Here is an 18,428-nt window from a genome sequence, read left to right on the forward strand (position 1 = left end):
TCAAATGTTGTTGCTGCTTTGTTACTTTAACCTTGAGCGCACAGAAATCTGTCTCACCACCGTCTGCTAGAACTCTTTGTTCCCTAAAATGAATCGGCCTATTTTCTTGTTTCTTCTTTATGGGTTGTAGTATCTCTGTTGGTCTGGGTTAGACTAACAGAGAAAGTAAATGGATGGAAAATAATGCCCATTTTTGTTTTTGTTGGTGGATTTACATACATCTTACAATCCAGCAGCAAATAGTACCATTTCAAGTTTTCTTTGTGTTGCTTTTTTAGTTCAGTGCTCCTTGTTTTAGCTTTAGCTCTCCTCTAAATAGATCTATAATTAATAAGTCAAATAGTATTATTGTTAGAATTTTCTGATAAAACGGAACAACAAACACAACAAATGACCCCAATATTGCCTTAACAACAAAATAGACCTGTTCTGGACCCACAATTTTTGCTATACATCGTGGAGTGACGCATTCTATTTCATTTTGGGATTTATTACAAATAATTGTTTTTGTTAATAAGCTTTTAAACTGTAAATAATAGCTTGAAGCTGTTTCACAAATCTTTACATTCAAGGCAATTTATCACAAACATGTCAAACAATTTCTTAGACTCCGGTGTGGATGTCTTTAAAATAATATATGTTTAAAATGGTAATTTTTTTATATATATATGAGAGAAAAGTTCACTGAACTGTACTCTGCTCTAGTTTAGTGAGGTTTTATACTGGGGGACATTCACTGCTACAGCTGTGGAAGAATGCAAACCGACAGACTGACGGAAGGTGAATAACACAAAGGATGTTGAACTACAAACAAACCAGAAACCAAGGGGCCCAGACTAACAGTTATTGAAGAGAAATAAATTCAAGAGAAATAAATCCAAACACACAAAGAACACAAGACTAACCTAAGAAACTAAAGACAAAGGACTAGCGAAGCTATCTTTCAAACAATAATTAACACAAAGATCCCAACTAAATACAAAAATACCTACAGAACTTAAATGAATCACAACAGAAACGCCTAATAATCGGAACACAATGAGGTCTAATTAGCTGAGCCACAGTAACAAAAATACACATTAGACCAAAAACCATATAATAATATCAAACTGTTTTGAACTGTCAATATTTGCTTCCAAAATTTGTAGTTGACGTTTTTATGTTTAACCTCAGTTAAAGCTGAGGTCAAGAATTAGGGTGAAAATATGATTAGTTGCTGTGTTTCTTCTAATTATGTGTTCCATCTTACTAGATTTTACCAGATACTGTCAGCCCTCAACTACCCATACAATTTGCCCACTGACTGCAGAGAGGGGCAACATCAACTTCAGAATTCATTGCAGCTCACTCACATGAAGATTTTGCACTGGGATGTTTTGGGGTTCTTATAACTATCTCCAACTCAACATTGACAAAACAAAAGAACGTGGCTTTTGACAACGAATGTTAAGATGCTATTGCATAATTTTTTTTCAAATATTTATTTTATGCAATAAAACAAATATTTAAAAAAAATCATATAATGTAATTGTAGCTGCTTAAAATCACACAATGTAATTTTCTGGAGTTTTACATTCTCTCTCATGCAGTTGAGGTACCGACCAAGAAAATCGCAGATCAGATCTCTTGGGAAAACCTGAGAAAATATATATCAAGTATTTATTTCCTCCAATGGATATCTGCGTCTTACAACATGAAATGATGTGTGGTAAAAACTCCATTACTTCTCAACTGGATGCATACTGATATTCTGACCAGCAGACTGCTCGCATTTCTACTTCAAAAAAAAAAAAAGAAAGAAAAAAAAAAACGTTGCCGCCCACCTCCAGCTTCCAGCCTCCAGAACTTCTTCTGCCTTCCCCCTTTAAAGAAGTTGGAAGCGAAAGCGAACTTGCGCTGCTCTCTCTCTCTCTCTTGTTTTACTATTTAACGGGCAACTTGGAAACCGGACTGTAATGAGAAAGTCAAGGTCTCTGAGCGGCACGAGGAGGGAATAAGAAAACGAAAAAGACAAACCGCGTTAAACTATCAACAGGATGTTTCACTGCTTGGAGTTCGTCGCTTTTATTTGTCTGTTTCTTGCGGCCAAAACCACAACAGGTAAGAGGACTCTTACGTACGCTATAATTCTCGCTTAATGTTTGGTGATGTTATAGGCTTATTTAGTTAAGTCTTTTAAATGTTTTCTCAGTCTTCTGTTTCCCAATAGTGACGTCATGTCAGCTCTGGCATTAATTCCCGGATGAACTTGGGGAAATAGGAAATGGATCAAAGGTTTATTGTGTTTAAAGGGAACTGACACCAACAACTATCACAAAAAAGTTTTAGACCTCGTTACATGGTTTTAAAAAGCTGAAGTGGTTACTTCGGAGTAGAATATTTTACTTCCTAAAAAAATAGAAAAAAAAAAAAAAGTATGAGACAGACATCTGTTAGCTGTGAGGTGGGAATGTTGCTCTTCCTTTGTTATTTGACCCTCCCATCATTAGCTAAAATTAGCCGCGATGTTTACCAGGATGTATCCTGGTACTGTGAGGGAATTCTTTAAATGTAGCTTCCTGGAAGGTTTTCAAAATTCATTAGGAAAAATAAAATGATGTGAAGGCAATGGATAAATCTTGTATAACCACATTTGTGTCTCTTGTCTGTTTTCATTTTCAGAGCAAATTTTGCCTCCCCAAAACTTGTCCCTGCGTTGGATAAATGAGTTCACCCCAGAGCTCACCTGGGAGCCGCCTCCGAACTCCATGGCAAACTGCTACTATGATGGAATGATGAAACAGAACCACGAAGAGAAATTAAAATTTGTAAGTCAGCAAAAATGTTTACAGGAAAACATCTTTAAAAAATAATAATTGCAGTTCCATGCTTTAAATTATACAACCGAACATTAGGGGTTATGGTGCTGCAATGTAAACACAAAGCTGTAAACATATTGGCAGAGTGAAAACTGCCAATATGCCAACATAATCTAAAAATGCAATTTTTAGATTATGTGAACATCAAAAAACTTTTTTATTTTTCTTTATTTACAATGCCGTTCTATTGTATTCTAACCCTATTCAGTTCCGTCCTTTGTCTAAACCCATTAATTCTTTCACGGTTGTGCAAAATTGAATGTGCTTTTCTGGGATTGTATGCAGCCAACCCAGTTTATCTGAAATCAAGCGTGGTTTTGTCTTGACAGTTTTTGATTTTTTAAATAAGTTTTATTTCACACACATCTACACACTTATATTTTTGTAATTTTGCATTTAAATCTTTATGCTGGTTTGTGTGCCAGGCTGTTTTAATACAAGGATATGCTTCAATCATTGGAGTCCTGGCCATGCTTAAAGCAGAAGAAGAATGCTTTACCTGGGCTGTTGTAAATCAAATATTCTATCAATTATTCTAATCCAGTCCTCCAATAAAAATGTTGATGAAATAAGATATTGGTAAATACAGCCAGAACAGCAGCATTAATATCTGATATCATTACTGGACAAAATTTTCTCATCTGTGTATCCCTAACAATGACTTTTCGGTAGCTTAGAAAATTAGCCTGTGACAATAATGGCTCATTTTGTTTAAGTCAACATGAACTAAAATGACACAAAAATCAGTTTTTATATTCAATTTAATATTAAAAATTAAAACAATAAAGCAATAAAAGTGCGCATATTCGTACATCTTGACTTCTTTGGATAAAGCGCAGTTGACTCCACAGCATCGTTTGGTTCGTCATTCGAAATTGTTGAAGCCATTGCTCTTGTGTGTGTTGCTGTTGCTAGAGGGAAACCGGCATGACTTGCATGATGTCAAAACAGTGTTTCCATTGCGGTTCCGACAAATTTCAATATGGCTGACAAGTCCCGTCATCCTTGCGTAAAAACTTATTTATTATTTTTTTTAAACGTGAGTTATTTTAAATTGTTGCATTTCCTTTCTGCAAATTAATTTTTGTAATTCCAGTTTACACAATTTTGTGGTCGATGGAAACGCAGCTAGTGGATTAGATGGTGTAACTGGGCTTTTTGAGGCGCCTCTGGAGGAAGAATTTTTGCTAAAACGTCTTCACTACGTCATCATGTCAAACCTTCACTGATGTGAAGACCCAGTTCCCTTAATGGAACTGACCTTTTCCACTTCGTATCTTGGCGTCCAACAAAATATTTGTATTCCTACTAGTCCACAATAGCCTCTTGTTTTTTTTTTTTTATTCTTTTAGATGTTTTTTAAAACCAGGTTATTGCCACCATTCAACCAGGCATTTGGACAAGTGCCACTATGGGGGTGTGTTATGTTTGGAAGAGTGTAGAGGGAGGAGAAGTCCCACTGGAAAGGGAACCTTTGCTCCAGGCACAAGTTGTTTGGCTCACCTAACGGACAACTATAATAAACATACACTTCATTGTGAGATTTTCAAAGCTAATGATGTTACTTTATCTGCTAATCTGCTTTTAAACGTTTACACATCTTTACCCCTGACCTGTCTGATGTGTTTCCACTGCCTAAACTCTCTAGTGACTGTGACCAGGCTCTTTGTTTCTGTGGACCACATTTTATCCAAATGGTATTATTCCTTCTGGATAGACGATCGTTTCTGTCTGTGGCTGTATTTAAGGTGCTTGTCTCCCTTTTGATAGAAGCCACAAGGCAAGTCTAAATCTTATACGAAGGACAACCTGTACATGGGGGGAGGACTTCTGAGTTACTCTTTGCAAACAGTTTGTCACAATAACCGAAGTCAACCAGCAGTTTTGAATATATTTTACCCAGGTAGGACATTTACGTTCAATATAATTCATTAGTACAGAGGGTACATACATTGGTTTATAACAATCTGCAAAATGTATCTCAGATCTGGTGAAGTCGTTGGATTTCTACATGATTTCCGCCAAACGAGGTCACTGCTCCTGGTCCCCCGTCATCACCACTCCAGAGCTGCGTTTCTTCTATCAGTAAGTGTGTGTGTGTGTGTGTGCAATGAATATTTTTTGATCATACATTTTGCAAAGTGTAGGTTGTATTTGGCTATTTTGCAACACTTCCTGATTCATACTGAGCTACTTTGGTTGCACCACAGCCAGACTGAACTTCTCTTCTCCCCTCCCCAAAAAAAATGTAAGATGATAAACTTTAGCAAAGGCTAATCTGGTTACTAGCTTGGCTTTGTTGTTAAAAACCAGCACTGCAAAAGCACAAAATCTCCAAGTATTTTCTCTCTTGTTTCTACTGCAAATGTCTTTGTACACTTGAAATAAGACCAAACTGACTTCCAAGTAACTTTTCACCAGGAAACAGAAACTCATTTTAAGTCTGTATAACAAGACATTTTCCCAGCAAATTAAATCATGTTCCTGTGAAACTAGTTAATTTAATCAATATTAAGAAATTATTGACTTAAAACAAACTCTTATTTCTTACTGAAACATTACTTTCAAATGTACTAAAATATTAGTACTTGAATCTTACCAAAAATACTTTTTAAGATTTTGTGTTTTTACATGCGAAAGCAAGGATATTCTACTAGTAAAGTTGACATAAAAAATTTTAAAAAAGTATTGCTATCTAACTAAAGGTTGATTTCAGTGAGTTCACTTTGACAAGGTTTTCAGTGCCTTTGGAAGAGAAATGGGTGCACGGCATCATACAGCCTCCACCATACGTGAATGGATTTTTGTGCAGGGAGAAGGGGAAACGTTTTCAACCTGTACAATTTTCTTAACACCATGAATCCATCATATCAGAATAAAGCAGTTTACAGTTTATAATTTCTGGAAACTGCATGCAGATTGTGACCTCTGCGTGAAAAAAGGAGTACCGTATTTTCTGGACTATACGGCGCACCTAAAAGTAAGTAAGTAAGTAAGTAAGCTTTATTTCTATAGCACTTTTCACAGACCAGGATCACAAAGTGCTGCACAAAGTATAAAAAATAAAACAATTTAAAACAACATACAAACAATAAAACACAGTAGTACACTAAAAAGCAAGTTTAAAAAAGTGGGTCTTAAGTTGTTTCCTGAAAGTGTCTATACAACCTTCAATTTCCTCAAAAGCCGACAGTGCGCCTTATATATGGTCCAATATTGAGCCACAACAGGTCTAGCAGCTACGGTAAGCAGCCGCCGACTTCATTTTCCCCCGAAGAAGAAGAAGCGCGCTGTGCATGCTGGGATAGTTGTCAGATTGCTGGTTTGTTAATAAAGTTTGACTGACCTATCTTTTTTTTTTTCAAATCTTTATTTAAATTAAATTAGTATACATCAAAACAACATAATGAAGTATACAACACAATACAGCAGCCAAGCAAAACAACCAGGGGTGATAATTAGAGTTTGACTGACCTATCTACCTACCGACCGTCTATAATCAGGTCGTCTGCAGGTCCTTTAGCACCACGTTCTCCACGAACATGCTGTGCGCGAACAGAGAAGGGTGACCATCGTCCGGCCATGCCCCGGCGCAGTCACGGAAGGCTCTCCTCGCCGACCGGAGTCGGATTGTTTTGTTGACATTCTTTATGTCACCAAAGTGACTTTGGACATTCATCTGGGGTGCTTCGACTAGGGTTACCAAGGGACCAGCCCCTATACATTTAAAGCCGGGGGGGCGGGAGAAGAGAGAGAGACTGCGGCGGCAGCGTGTCGGTTGGTCTGTGTTACCCGGAAAGCAGTTGGGCACAATATCACAACACCAAAACCGTGAGTGAAACAATGACTGGGGCAGCTAACTATATAAAGTACCAGGGGAACACTTCTTTATTATTACACATCCACATTTGTAGAGAACGGAGCAAATCATGTCCCGTATCGGTTCAATACAGGACGGTGGCAACCCAAACTGTAGCTTCTATTCTATGCGCCTTATAATGCGGTGCGCCTTACATATGAAAAAAGTTTTAAAATGGGCCCTTCATTGAAGGTGTGCCTTATAGTGCGGAAAATATGGTATGTCCTTTGTTCAAGGTGAAATTGTAAATTTTTTTTCTTTTTAAAAAAAATTGAACTCAATCATCCAAACATACCATACTCTCCCACATCAGTTTGGTGAGGGGTTCATCCCACATTACAGGCGTGTGCTATCCATCTGGCATCATGCAAATCTACAAAAATAAAACTCCTTCAGCTGCCTTTAATGCTGCAGCTGGGAAACGCACACATAAAAAAAATAAAAATATGCAAATGTAACCGTCGCGGTGAACTGAAATAACAGTTCTAAATATCAACCAGTGCTGTAAACTAAAGGCCACAATCCACACCAATTCAAGAGTTATCCGCTTCACAAACGTTTCCAGCATGTTTTGTTCAAATAACATAAGTGATGACTTCCTTTTAATGTGAAACAAAAGCTAATCTGCTGCCTTGATCAGGTGGGGGCTGGGTTGGGGGGGAATGGCATTTAGAATGGTTCCCCTTTATTAACCTAGACGGAGAAAAACAGACTCTCTGTGTTTGCCTTCCCACAGATATTCATTGTCATTGTTGCAAAATCTGTTTGGCAATAATAACTCAAAGGAGATCAAGGTTATCTACATATAAAGAAAAAAAAGACATTTAAATTTAAATCTTTGAAGAAAACCTGAGTGGTTGACTAAACAGCTTTAGATATTTGAAAGCTGGTTCCAATCTGACTGAAAACATCTAAATAAATAATCAAACATCTATAGAATCAAGGCCAGAGAGGCTGTTCGTTCTGAGTTGGTCCATATCGTGGACTGATGATGTGTAAACTAATAAAGAGATAAAAGTGGAGATTCCTTCTTTAATTGGTAAGTGCTCGCTTTTCACAACTATGCTAATGTAATTACCAGGCGCAGAAAAACAAACATATTGGATGATGGAGTCTGAACCGATAATAGGATTCGATTCCCCACACAGAATAACCTCAGTATTTTTCTTTTCTCTGAAGTTGAGGACATTTAACTGGGCCCTCATTTTTAAGACTTTTGTTCCAAATGGTGGTTCTACGATGCGGCTGTAGACGTCGATATAAGCCAACAGCTGAATCGTTATCACTGAGAGCAGTTGAAGGGGGACGCAACCCTTCACATTTGCTTGCCAGGCTCCTCAATTCCCTGCCGGTTACATTTGGCAGCGTCTACACCTCGCATTCAAATCAGTCCTGAAGGATCAGATGTCCGCTCTCCATGCAAATAAAAAGGCAACCGAGAAGCACAGGCCTCCGTCGGGCAACATCTAGACACCTAGGTCTAGTGTTGTTTCTGTACAGCGTCTACATTTGCACAGTTACCACTGCAAAAGTCTATACAGATGGTGAGCTCAGTTATGTGGCCTAATGGAAGGAATGCAAGAAGCTCAAATCTCTAAAAATAAACTTTTCAGGAAAAATCCTTCTTCCTAATGTAAAATTATTCTGTTTTTGATGCTGTTTGTGGAACAGTTATCAATGAAACACATGTGAAGGGTGATCAGCAGAGATGATGTTCACAAAAAACCCAAAGCAGATAACCTGACTAGATAAACCATGTTATACAATGAGAAGCTCATACTGCCCTTTAATTGCTGATTATATTTTGAGTTTATTTTCTTCTAAAAGAAGCTTTTATCAAAAGCAGAAGTTGCAGCTTACTGGGCGTTGCTCAACTTCAGTGAATAAGGCTGTGAGGAAAACGCACTGCTTGCCTCTAAGTGCTCTTCACATTCCGGTCTGAGTAATGTTGAGTAAATGCACCGTCTGCGTTGTCTGTCGTGTCTTTAGCAAGATTAGGTTGACTGCAGCTTATGCTGAACCTGACCCTGCTGTTGTTCTGCTGGTTCAGGCAGAATGGCCGTTTGTTGTCGCTAACTTTATGGTTGAGGTGCTGACTGAGGCCTTTGTCTCGGGGAAGCAGGAAGCTGTTGCTTCCTAAGAAGCAACAGCTTCTTAGGAATCCTGCGGCACACCTTTCCTACCTGAGCAGGACAGCTGTGCCAATGTGAATTACTGTATGATTCATTTGTTATATTTAATTTGTGTAATTGGTTATTATAAAACCCCGGCTTCCTCCCACAGTCCAAAAACATAACTGTCAGGTTAACTGGTCTCTCTAAATTCTCCCTGTGTGTGTGTGTGTGTGTGTGTGTGTGCGCGCACGCAGTTGTGTATCCTGTCTGTCTCTGTGTTGCCGTGTGACAGACTGGCGACCTGTCCAGGGTGACAGATCGCCAGGAACTTTTGTTGGAGATGGGCACCAGCATCTCTCTGACCCCACTGAGGGACAAGGGTGTTAGAAAATGGATGAATGGCTCATTATAATCAAATTTATTAGAATTTTAAAAGTGTGTTTGTAGATGCATGTGTTGGCATATATTTTTATGAAATGTTAACTCCAAACTATTTGTAAAAAAATTGCTTTTTTTGATGATGTATTCTAAAATATTCTAAAGAAATTGAAACTTGAGAAACTGAAACACTCAGCTGCCATGTTACTTAGAGATCCAGTAACATTAATCAAAAATAGGATTTTTACATATCTCTTAAAACTATCAACATATCATGACAGTATAGCATGAGACAGATCTGCGAAAAGATCAAGTTCCTCCCTGAGCTACTATTGTCTTCTGAACAAATGCACTGACCAAAAACAACCAATCAGGGGCAGGAGGCGGGTCTTGGCTCTGTCAATCAACGCCGTGAACACCCTATTAAATGTGCTAATAGCAAAGAAACGACTCGCTGTTTCAGTTAAACAGGGAAACCGTTTATCCACCATTATGGGTGGCCATGCTAACTAGCATTAGCATTCACGACCTGCTTTGATTGGATGAAAGCAGAAGAGCTCTATTTTTTTTCACAGATTATCAGTCTTATTCTACACTGTCACATAATAGTGACAGTTTCAACAAATATGTAAAAACAATATATTTATTTTTTTCATAAACGTTACATAGTGCAGCTTTCAGACGCTACTGGCTGCTGTTTGCAAAGCAGCCATTTATTTTCATTTGTGGTGATTGGTTGCACACCCTAAAGCAGAAATAAGGAAGGCTGTATTAGTTTCTAGTGCCAAGGCGTTTTCTACTGCGCATCTTAATGCATTTCAAGTTATATTTGGCGTTTGATTGAGGTAGGGTGTTGCTCCATGAAATCAGATTTATCCATCCCATCTGCTTGGAGTCTTTCTCATTCATTCTGAAGAAGTTTCTGCGGTTTGTTATGTCGCTGATTAAAATGTTTTCTGTTTAACCCATCCCTCATGTCAGATTCTGAGATTCTTCCAACCTTCACAGAGGAGTAGTAAATTACCATCGTAAGACTTTTGTCACTAATTGAATTAGCCAGATTTAAAGAGCCTAAATGCTTTGGATTGGAGGATGAGACAGTTCTGGCTGTATCTTCTCTTTTAGCTCACAAGTCCCCACGTTTTCTCACATTGCAATCTCGTGTGTTTCTCTTGGAATTTCTAGTGCAGCAGCCATGAGGACATGACAGAGTATTAGGGCCATGCTAAAAAAAAAAATAATTATGAGAATAAAGTCATAGTTTTATGAGAATTGAGTCATAAGAGAAGAAATTGATATTGCAAAAATAATATAATAAAGTATCATCCTTGTATTATTTCAACTTTATTCAACAATTTTACTATATTCTCATATTAATTTTACTTTATTTTTTATAATATTGTGACTTTATTCTAGCACAACTTAATTCTGGGAATGCTATGACTTTATTCTCACATTTGTACAGTTTCATTTCATATTATGTGATTTTTTAAAAATCATTCTTTGATGCATGAAAGTAATCCACATTTATTCCGCCCCCACACTTTTTTTTTTTTTTTAAGATTGAACGATCGATCACCAAATAATTCCACGACAGAGATACTACAAGAATGCTCATCGTACACTTACACTGATGGTGTGAAGTCTGGCTGTAACTTGGATGCAACTACAAAGATGAACATTAGGATGCTGTTTAATGCAACAGTGAACAACACAGTTGTTCGGAACACTTTCAATTGGGAAGAATTAAAAGGTTAGTAAAACTGGTTGTTCCATTTTGTTCCCTCTGTTCTAATTATGCCAGAATGTATTATTTAAATAATAATAATTAAGTGAAAAACCTAAAAAGTTTTACTATGTCAGTAATCCCTTTCATGTGTGTGTGTGGGTTTTTTTTTTTTTGTCTGAAAAGTAAAACCACCTGCCCCTAAATGGACAGTTAAAGAAAATAAGAACAATTTCAACATCAGCTGGACTCCTCCGGACATGCTAAGTTTAAGATCATGGACATTCCAAATAAATTACAACGAATGTGAACAAAAGGTAAGACATTAAACACTTATGTCTGTGTGTACTGAAATTCTATTCAATTCTATTCAAAAGTCAAAGAGTTTTATCAAATAAAAAAGTCAGCAGGTTGTTCATACTTACATTAATCATGAAAAACTTGGGTTTCTCAATATCCACAATTTTGTAACCGGAAACTGTAGCAAACAGTAGGGAATATTATGGAGTAATACTCCTTAAACATTGTGCCATGTTGCAACTACAAACATTTATCAGGATTTTCTGAGAGACACTAAGAAAAAGAAGGGTAGAATAGTAAAATATAAGCAGTGGTGAGCACTCTTCTGCTAAGTCTTTCAAAGTCAGATGTAATATGATGTGAAGGTAGCACCTTAGCATTAGCTTCTGTTAAACACCATGTTTGTTTAGCGCTTTAGCCTTAGTGGAACTGATTTTTATAATTAGGGTTTAAGGTTGGCGCAAATAACTTTTTAGGTACCGGTGGCCACCACTGAGTACAAGAAAATGATACATAGTTTCACATTTATTTTTTTCAAATGAAAATCTGATAAATGAAAACTGCCTCTTTTAGACTGATACGTGTTAATAAAATCCAGGACCAACTGCTGACTTTAAGTCATTTAGTGTCGGTATGAATCCATCAGTGCTGTTCTCAGTGGTTCATTGTCCAATGTTCAAAAGGCCAAGAACCTCTGTGTTAGTGTTCTTCTTTTAGTGTTTCTATGGTTGTTTGTTTCAATGCTCTACATACAATAAAGTTTTCCTAAAAAAAAAAAAAAAAAAAAAAAGTGAAATTCATCCAGGTTTAGATTCATCAGTTACCATAAACTTCTGTCATGAAACTGCATCAAACTGTTAAATTACTATGATTAAATCAAACTTGGTATATGTTTGGTTATGAGCTTGATATAATAAGCCTTTTTAAAGAACATTGCAGCCCCCAGGGACTTTATCCGACACTGCAGTTGGTTCAAATGAACATTTCTTTGTCTACTTTTCTCAGGGCGAACGGTCTGTCCCAGAAAATACGTCCTTTGAGCTGCAGCGGTCCCCTAACTGTCGGTACTGCATATGGATTCAGGCCACGAGCAAATCTGGCAACTCGCTTCCAACTGATGAGAAATGTTTTGGTACAGTTGTATTTCTTTCTTTTTTTTAATCATTTTGTTTTTCTTTATTATTTTAAAGGGTTCTTCTGTCATTTATATCACCTCTACGACCTACACTGCAAACTCAAATCATTAGCTTTTATAATGAGCTTGGTGCTAGGATAGTACCATGACTCACTGCTGTTTCTTTATAGTTTGTGACTAAACTTTCTCGTAAAATCGAATGTATTCAAAATTTGCCAGTTGTTCCATCAGATATCCCTTTATTACGTTTGCTGATTGATCCTCCTGGTGCCTTTATTTACAGATCCTGATCGTGGTTCTTTCTTGGTGTACGTCGTCGTCGCTGCCCTGGTAGTTACTCTGGCAGTTATCTCAATTGCGTGTTTGCTGAGGTAATACTATTTTTACATTTTTTATTTCATGATGCTTTGCTAAAGTAATCACACCCATTGGATTGTTAAAAATTTCACATGTCAACCATTAGCTTCAATGTTCTTCAGTGGGATTTTGTGTGACTGGCCAGCACAAAGTAAAGCATAAAGTAATAAAGTAAAGCAAAAACATCTAAAATTCCACTGTAGAATGTCATATTCAATAAAGATCAAAATAATGTTTCAATTTACATTAAGAAAGTGTTAGCTGAGGTAAAGTTAAAATAGGTCTAGAAATGTTATGTACTCAAACAGCAACGGTTCCCTTTGTTTTTAATCGGCTTCTTTCCTCACTTTCTAGTGGTGTCAGAGTTTGTCTAGTTTGTTATCCCAAGTCCAAAAGAGCTTTCAAGTGGCGTGGGGACACTGGCCATAAAACAGGGATATATTGGCATCACAGTTAACAAAGCTGTAGCGAGGGGAGGCGGGACGATACAGTGGGAATTTGGCACCTGACCATAAAGGGGCAATGGATGATGGAGTGTTTAGCATTTGTAGAACCTTTTTTTTTTTTTTTACTCTAGTTAAAGATGTCAGTCTTAATCATTTTGGCTTATTCTCCTTTACAATATAGTAATTCAATTTAAGTCGGTTCAATTCAAAAATATTCATTTCAAAGAGTAATTAAATGTTGTACCTCATTTCATCCAAGTACCCTCAAAGAGTTGTTGTAGATGGTGGGAAGGAAGGATGTTCAGTAGAGGTCAGTTTTGCAAGAAATCTAAGGGGCCTTTAGCTGAAAACTGCTAAGGGCATGACATGCTAACTTATCAATTTCCAGCTGCATTTTCAGTACAAATGTGCGCAAAAACCTTGTCAATATTCCGGCAATGTAAAAAAAACAAAAAAAAAAACAACCCAAAAGCACAATTTTCCAGTTGCAGTGTTTCCACTAACTAAGGAACGCAGTTAAAATCGCATGTCAATAAGTTTGTTCACGCAATAATTCATTTAAAAACATGCTGCGCCATCTTCCTCCTACTACAACCTGTTGTCTTCTGGTGTAAACCACTGGTGTGTGGCTTGCGCCAGTGGCAATATCCATCCATCCATCCATTTTCTTGCACCTTTGTCCATCGGTGGAGTTGGGAGGGGTGCTGGTGCCCATCGAGAGGCGGGGTCACCCTGGACAGGTCGCCAGTCTGTCGCAGGGCAACACAGATACACAGGACAAACAACCATGCACACACACACTCACACCTAGGGGCAATTTGGAGAGGCCAATTAACCTGACACTCATGTTTTTGGACTGTGGGAGGAAACCGGAGAAAACCCACGCATGCACAGGGAGAACATGCAAACTCCATGCAGAAAGACCGGGGCCGGGAATCGAACCCAGAACCTTCTTGCTGCAAGGCAACGGCTCTACTAACTGCTCCACTGTGCAGCCTGGTTGGCAACATCCAGTTATTGATAATGTGACTCATCTGATGCCAAAAGTGTTTCAATTGCAGTTTTGTGAAACACATCAATTTTGATGGCGCCAAGAAAAGCCCACCCAATTCTAACGGAAAAGTTTTATCGACAAATGAGTTTGGTTTTTTTTAATTAATTTTTGAAACGTCAAACTGTGCAATTATATGTCCTGTATGACATCATCACTGCTTAAATCTCTGTCTGGCTGCATGATTCAAAACCTGGAGATGTTGGAGTAGGGGAATCACGACAAAGCAGGCTGAATTCAAATGCACACCACACTTTTTTTTTTTACCTATTTGTTGGTCAGTTCCATAAAATCCCAATGAACAATGCATTGAAGTTTGAGTTTAATGTGGAAAAATTGAAGAAATGTTATACTTGGGTATCATGGTTGGCTCTATTCTTTCCTTTGAAACAAAGTTCTTACTGTGTACAGGAATAAGAAGCATATTTTCCCCAAAATACCAGTACCTTCAAACATCTTCAAAGATGTTATCGAAAACAACAATGAGGTAAAAAGAAGAGGGGCGCCGGGGGGTTTGCACCAGCGTTTGAAGTGTTACTAATTCTAGAGTTATTCTGTGTGTTTGGGACACCATTGCTGCTAACGGCACTATTTCAAGAAGCATTTGGTATATTTGGACTAACACTTTCTTCTTTTGGGTGCCTCTTCCTTCTCTCAGAGTTTTTTTCGCAAGTTGTACGTCCCGCCAGAGGAACAAGAGAACTGTACCGTCACGGTGGTGAGAGATGCGCAGACCATCAAACCAGACTTTTGAAACTCCTCCGCTGTCAGCGCACACTTCCTCTGAAGCAAGAAATCAAATTGGCATTAACACAGAAACCCGATTCTGAGTCTATTTTAATGAAACTTTGCAAAAAGTTGTCTCATGTGACTGTGGATTGAAAGGCCAAACTTTGCAATATTGATACAGCAGAAGAAAATCAACTGCTGTATCCGAACAGATCCACTCAGCAGCTGCTTGTTTTCATGGAAATGCCTGAGATTTGGTCGCTTTGCACTAAAGGGTCACTGAACTGTGAGTCGGGACCTTTCCTGAGACTTCATGCAGCTGTTCCTACTCAGCCACAGCTGCATGAGATGCATGCTGAAAGAGATTCATTATTTATCCCCAGCTTGAGGTGTTTTGTTTTATAACACCTCTGGGTTCCATGTACAACTGAGGCACACCATGAATATTTTGTAGATGGGATTTTTTCTTTTTGAAGAGCTCTCAGACCAGAATTCAACAATGTGCCACAAATTCTCCTATTGTTTCTACCAACTCTTGATTGTTTTTATGTCATGAAACCAAAGGGATGCAGTACTGTACGCCATCTTTGTGTAAAGAGTTTCCCTTTTGATTTGCACGTATGAAATGGGAAGAGAAGCGTTTTCAGCTCGTATTGGGAAGGGTAGTTATCCTGGAAACGGTTGGAAAATGCTACACTCTTTCTGCTTGAATTTCTTGACGGTTCCATAAAAAGATGAGTTATATTCCATTACCTACAAGAAGCTGCTAAATTAGTCAGAGATTATTCATTTTTACACCATGTATAACAGATATAAATCTAGGTATGTAGTCTGCAAATCTACTTTAGACATAAATGCACATAACTCCAAATGTTATCTGGCAGCAAAGTGCTTTGAGTATAATCGATGGGATGTGTGAGGTGTGTGTGAACCGACTTTAGATTGATACACACGTCTCTTTGGCTGCATTAAGGCCGAATTTGGTGCGAGGTCAGTTGTGACAATTATCTACAAGAATCAGATCCATAAATGCAGGAAATTCTCAAGGTTATAAAACCAAACATCTGACCAAAAGTTAACAAATATAAGATGGTAAGAAAAAGATTTAAAGAAGAAAAAGGATATTCCCACTGAGATCATTTAGTGTCAGAGAGTTCTATTAGAGGTTGAAATTAAAGTGGACCCCGGTAGTGGCAGGGGTGAGAGACCACAGTAGTCCACGAATACAGGAGACCCTCTAAAATGCCTACAACTGCCTGTTTTAATCACTCAACACCAAAAACAGTGGAAACGTTCTTGGCCCTACTGCAGAAATAGCTTCTACACTCCTGGTTGCTTTGTAAATAATAGTCAGCAGCATATAAAATAGCAATATGCATGGATATTTCAGCTCCAAAACAGCATTTTCTTATGAATATTATAGATGAGCTCTACGAAAAGATGCATTAACAGGCAGGTTTTCCGCAAATAATTTGACGTTAAGGCGGTGGAGGGAGCAGGGGGGGCTCACTGCGTAAAGGCAGGAGTGATTTCCTGTTTCGCTTTGTTACATCATGGCAGTCTGAGTCTGCTGTTGAACGAGCTTTTTAAATGACAGAGCAGATATAGAGAAAAGATTAACATGGTCCTAACTTTGGACAACGTTCTCCTCTCCAACATGACACCCAGAGATTCTAATTTCTCTCTACGACATAGCTGGCCTTACCGCCTCAACAAACATGGCGGCACTGGCCACCACCGACTCGTAGAACATCCTCAGGATCTTCCAGCAGACGTTCTGGTGCCTGGGCCTTTTCAGAAAGAAGAAATGGCTCCGATCCTTCTTTTTAGACCACATTTGCATTTTTAACCAAGTCTGATTTATTGTCCTTACTTGACATTCAAGGGACCACAAAAAGGTACAACAGGGGTTGCAGGGGCTCTTGGACCTTTTCAAGTCCACAACCAGTACTTTAGTATCACCACTTTGGGTTCCAAGTGGTTTTTCATGTTCCATGTGATAAATGTGTCCAACACAAGCCTGTATTGTGTCTCATCACTGCCACCGAAGAGTCCAGCTACCTCAGACTCATGAGAATACTTCTGTGGATGGCAGGTGTCTGAACAGCGGCTGTAGTCACAGGTGTAGAGAATAAAAAGAAAAGATCACTTTGGGGGGAAAAAAATATGAATTTGATGAGTTAGTACTACCAAAGAGTGTTGGTGACAGCTTATTGGCAGGTGTATCATGATTTTGGCATCCCTTGTTTGCCAGCAGTTACCTCACCACCTCTGTTCAGAACTGGGCACCTAAAACTGCAAAAATCTTCCTTTATATGTTCAAGTTACTGCCAATTTACCAAATATTTCAATATTTACATCTTTTCAACTACTTCATACCAAAAGTGTAATAATATAACTAAAATCTTAAAAAATAAAAATAAAGTGTTCATTTAACTTTTCTACTCCTCTAGAACAAAATCAGAGCTTTTATGGCACAAATTTGTTGAGGGCGACAGCAGTAGGAGTTCACTCTACAATTGGAGGGTCATCGGTTCGATTCCCAGTCTGTCCGCCCTTGTCGTTTATGCCCCTGGGCAAGACACTTCACCCACCTCGCCTGATAGTAGATGAGCCTTTTGTGATTTGTATTGGAGATATAAAGGTATATCTCCAGATATTCCATTCCATTATATATAATTATTATATTGAAGACTCTAAGTGAACATATATATATATTTACTAGCTTTAAGTCTTCCAAAGATTTCCATCATGGACCAACCCTCTTTCCCTCCCCCAATGTCTAAAACTGTTACTTTCCTTGTTTTTCTGTTCGGGCAGCTTTCTAGTCTGGAGATATTTTCTGTGTATTTTGATGACATACTTTGTGTGACTGATCAGTGGAGCTGTTTGTAAATGCCTTAAAACTCAGTTGTGTTTCTTTCACAACTGGAATTTGTATATTTGCACACACACACAAAACTGTGGGTGTATTTGTTTTAAAGTAAAAGCCTGATATGTATTTTTTTATATCTTTCTTATGATCAAGCTGATCTCAACAGGGGAATGATTGTATTTGTTTTTCGGAGTGCTTTGAAGAAACACGGCTCCCATTAGTTACTGCTACCTATGCATATTCACAATGTAACAACCTTCCCTGTTCCTCCAGCCCCCTACCCCCACCTGCCCCCAACAATGTAGTCAAATGTTTAATGTCGACAAGATAACTTTAGTTTGCAGTAATGTTTTTGTTTTTTTTTGGCTCCTGTCTAGCTTCTTTATTTTTAGCTAAGTTGATTAAGTAGCTGCTAGCTGTATCATACAATGTTGCACCTCAACTTTAAAAGTATGCTTCCACATCTTGGCAAGAATGTGATGTATATATTTTTTTGTCCTTCAAAAATTTTTCAATAAAATAACCTTTTTAAAAACGCAAAATAGTTGTGTTTTGCATGAGGCTGTATTTAATTTGGTTAATTTCCGGTGTCTCACTTTA

At 38.1% G+C, this 18,428-nt stretch overlaps 1 protein-coding gene across 1 annotated transcript; it reads left to right on the forward strand.

The window, feature by feature from the left end:
- Positions 1-1,847: 1,847 nt before the first annotated feature.
- Positions 1,848-18,370, forward strand: il13ra1 (interleukin 13 receptor, alpha 1). Its single transcript, XM_008435030.3, has 10 exons — positions 1,848-2,100; positions 2,662-2,807; positions 4,629-4,761; positions 4,844-4,943; positions 10,772-10,962; positions 11,122-11,252; positions 12,241-12,367; positions 12,654-12,741; positions 14,636-14,711; positions 14,883-18,370. The coding sequence occupies exons 1-10, from the start codon at positions 2,037-2,039 to the stop codon at positions 14,976-14,978; spliced, it is 1,152 nt and encodes a 383-aa protein (XP_008433252.2). The 5' UTR covers positions 1,848-2,036; the 3' UTR covers positions 14,979-18,370.
- The last annotated feature ends 58 nt before the right edge of the window (positions 18,371-18,428 follow it).

Source organism: Poecilia reticulata, chromosome 18 (genome assembly GCF_904066995.2).
Source record: "Poecilia reticulata chromosome 18, P_reticulata-male-v2, whole genome shotgun sequence".
Classification (NCBI taxonomy): domain Eukaryota; kingdom Metazoa; phylum Chordata; class Actinopteri; order Cyprinodontiformes; family Poeciliidae; genus Poecilia; species Poecilia reticulata.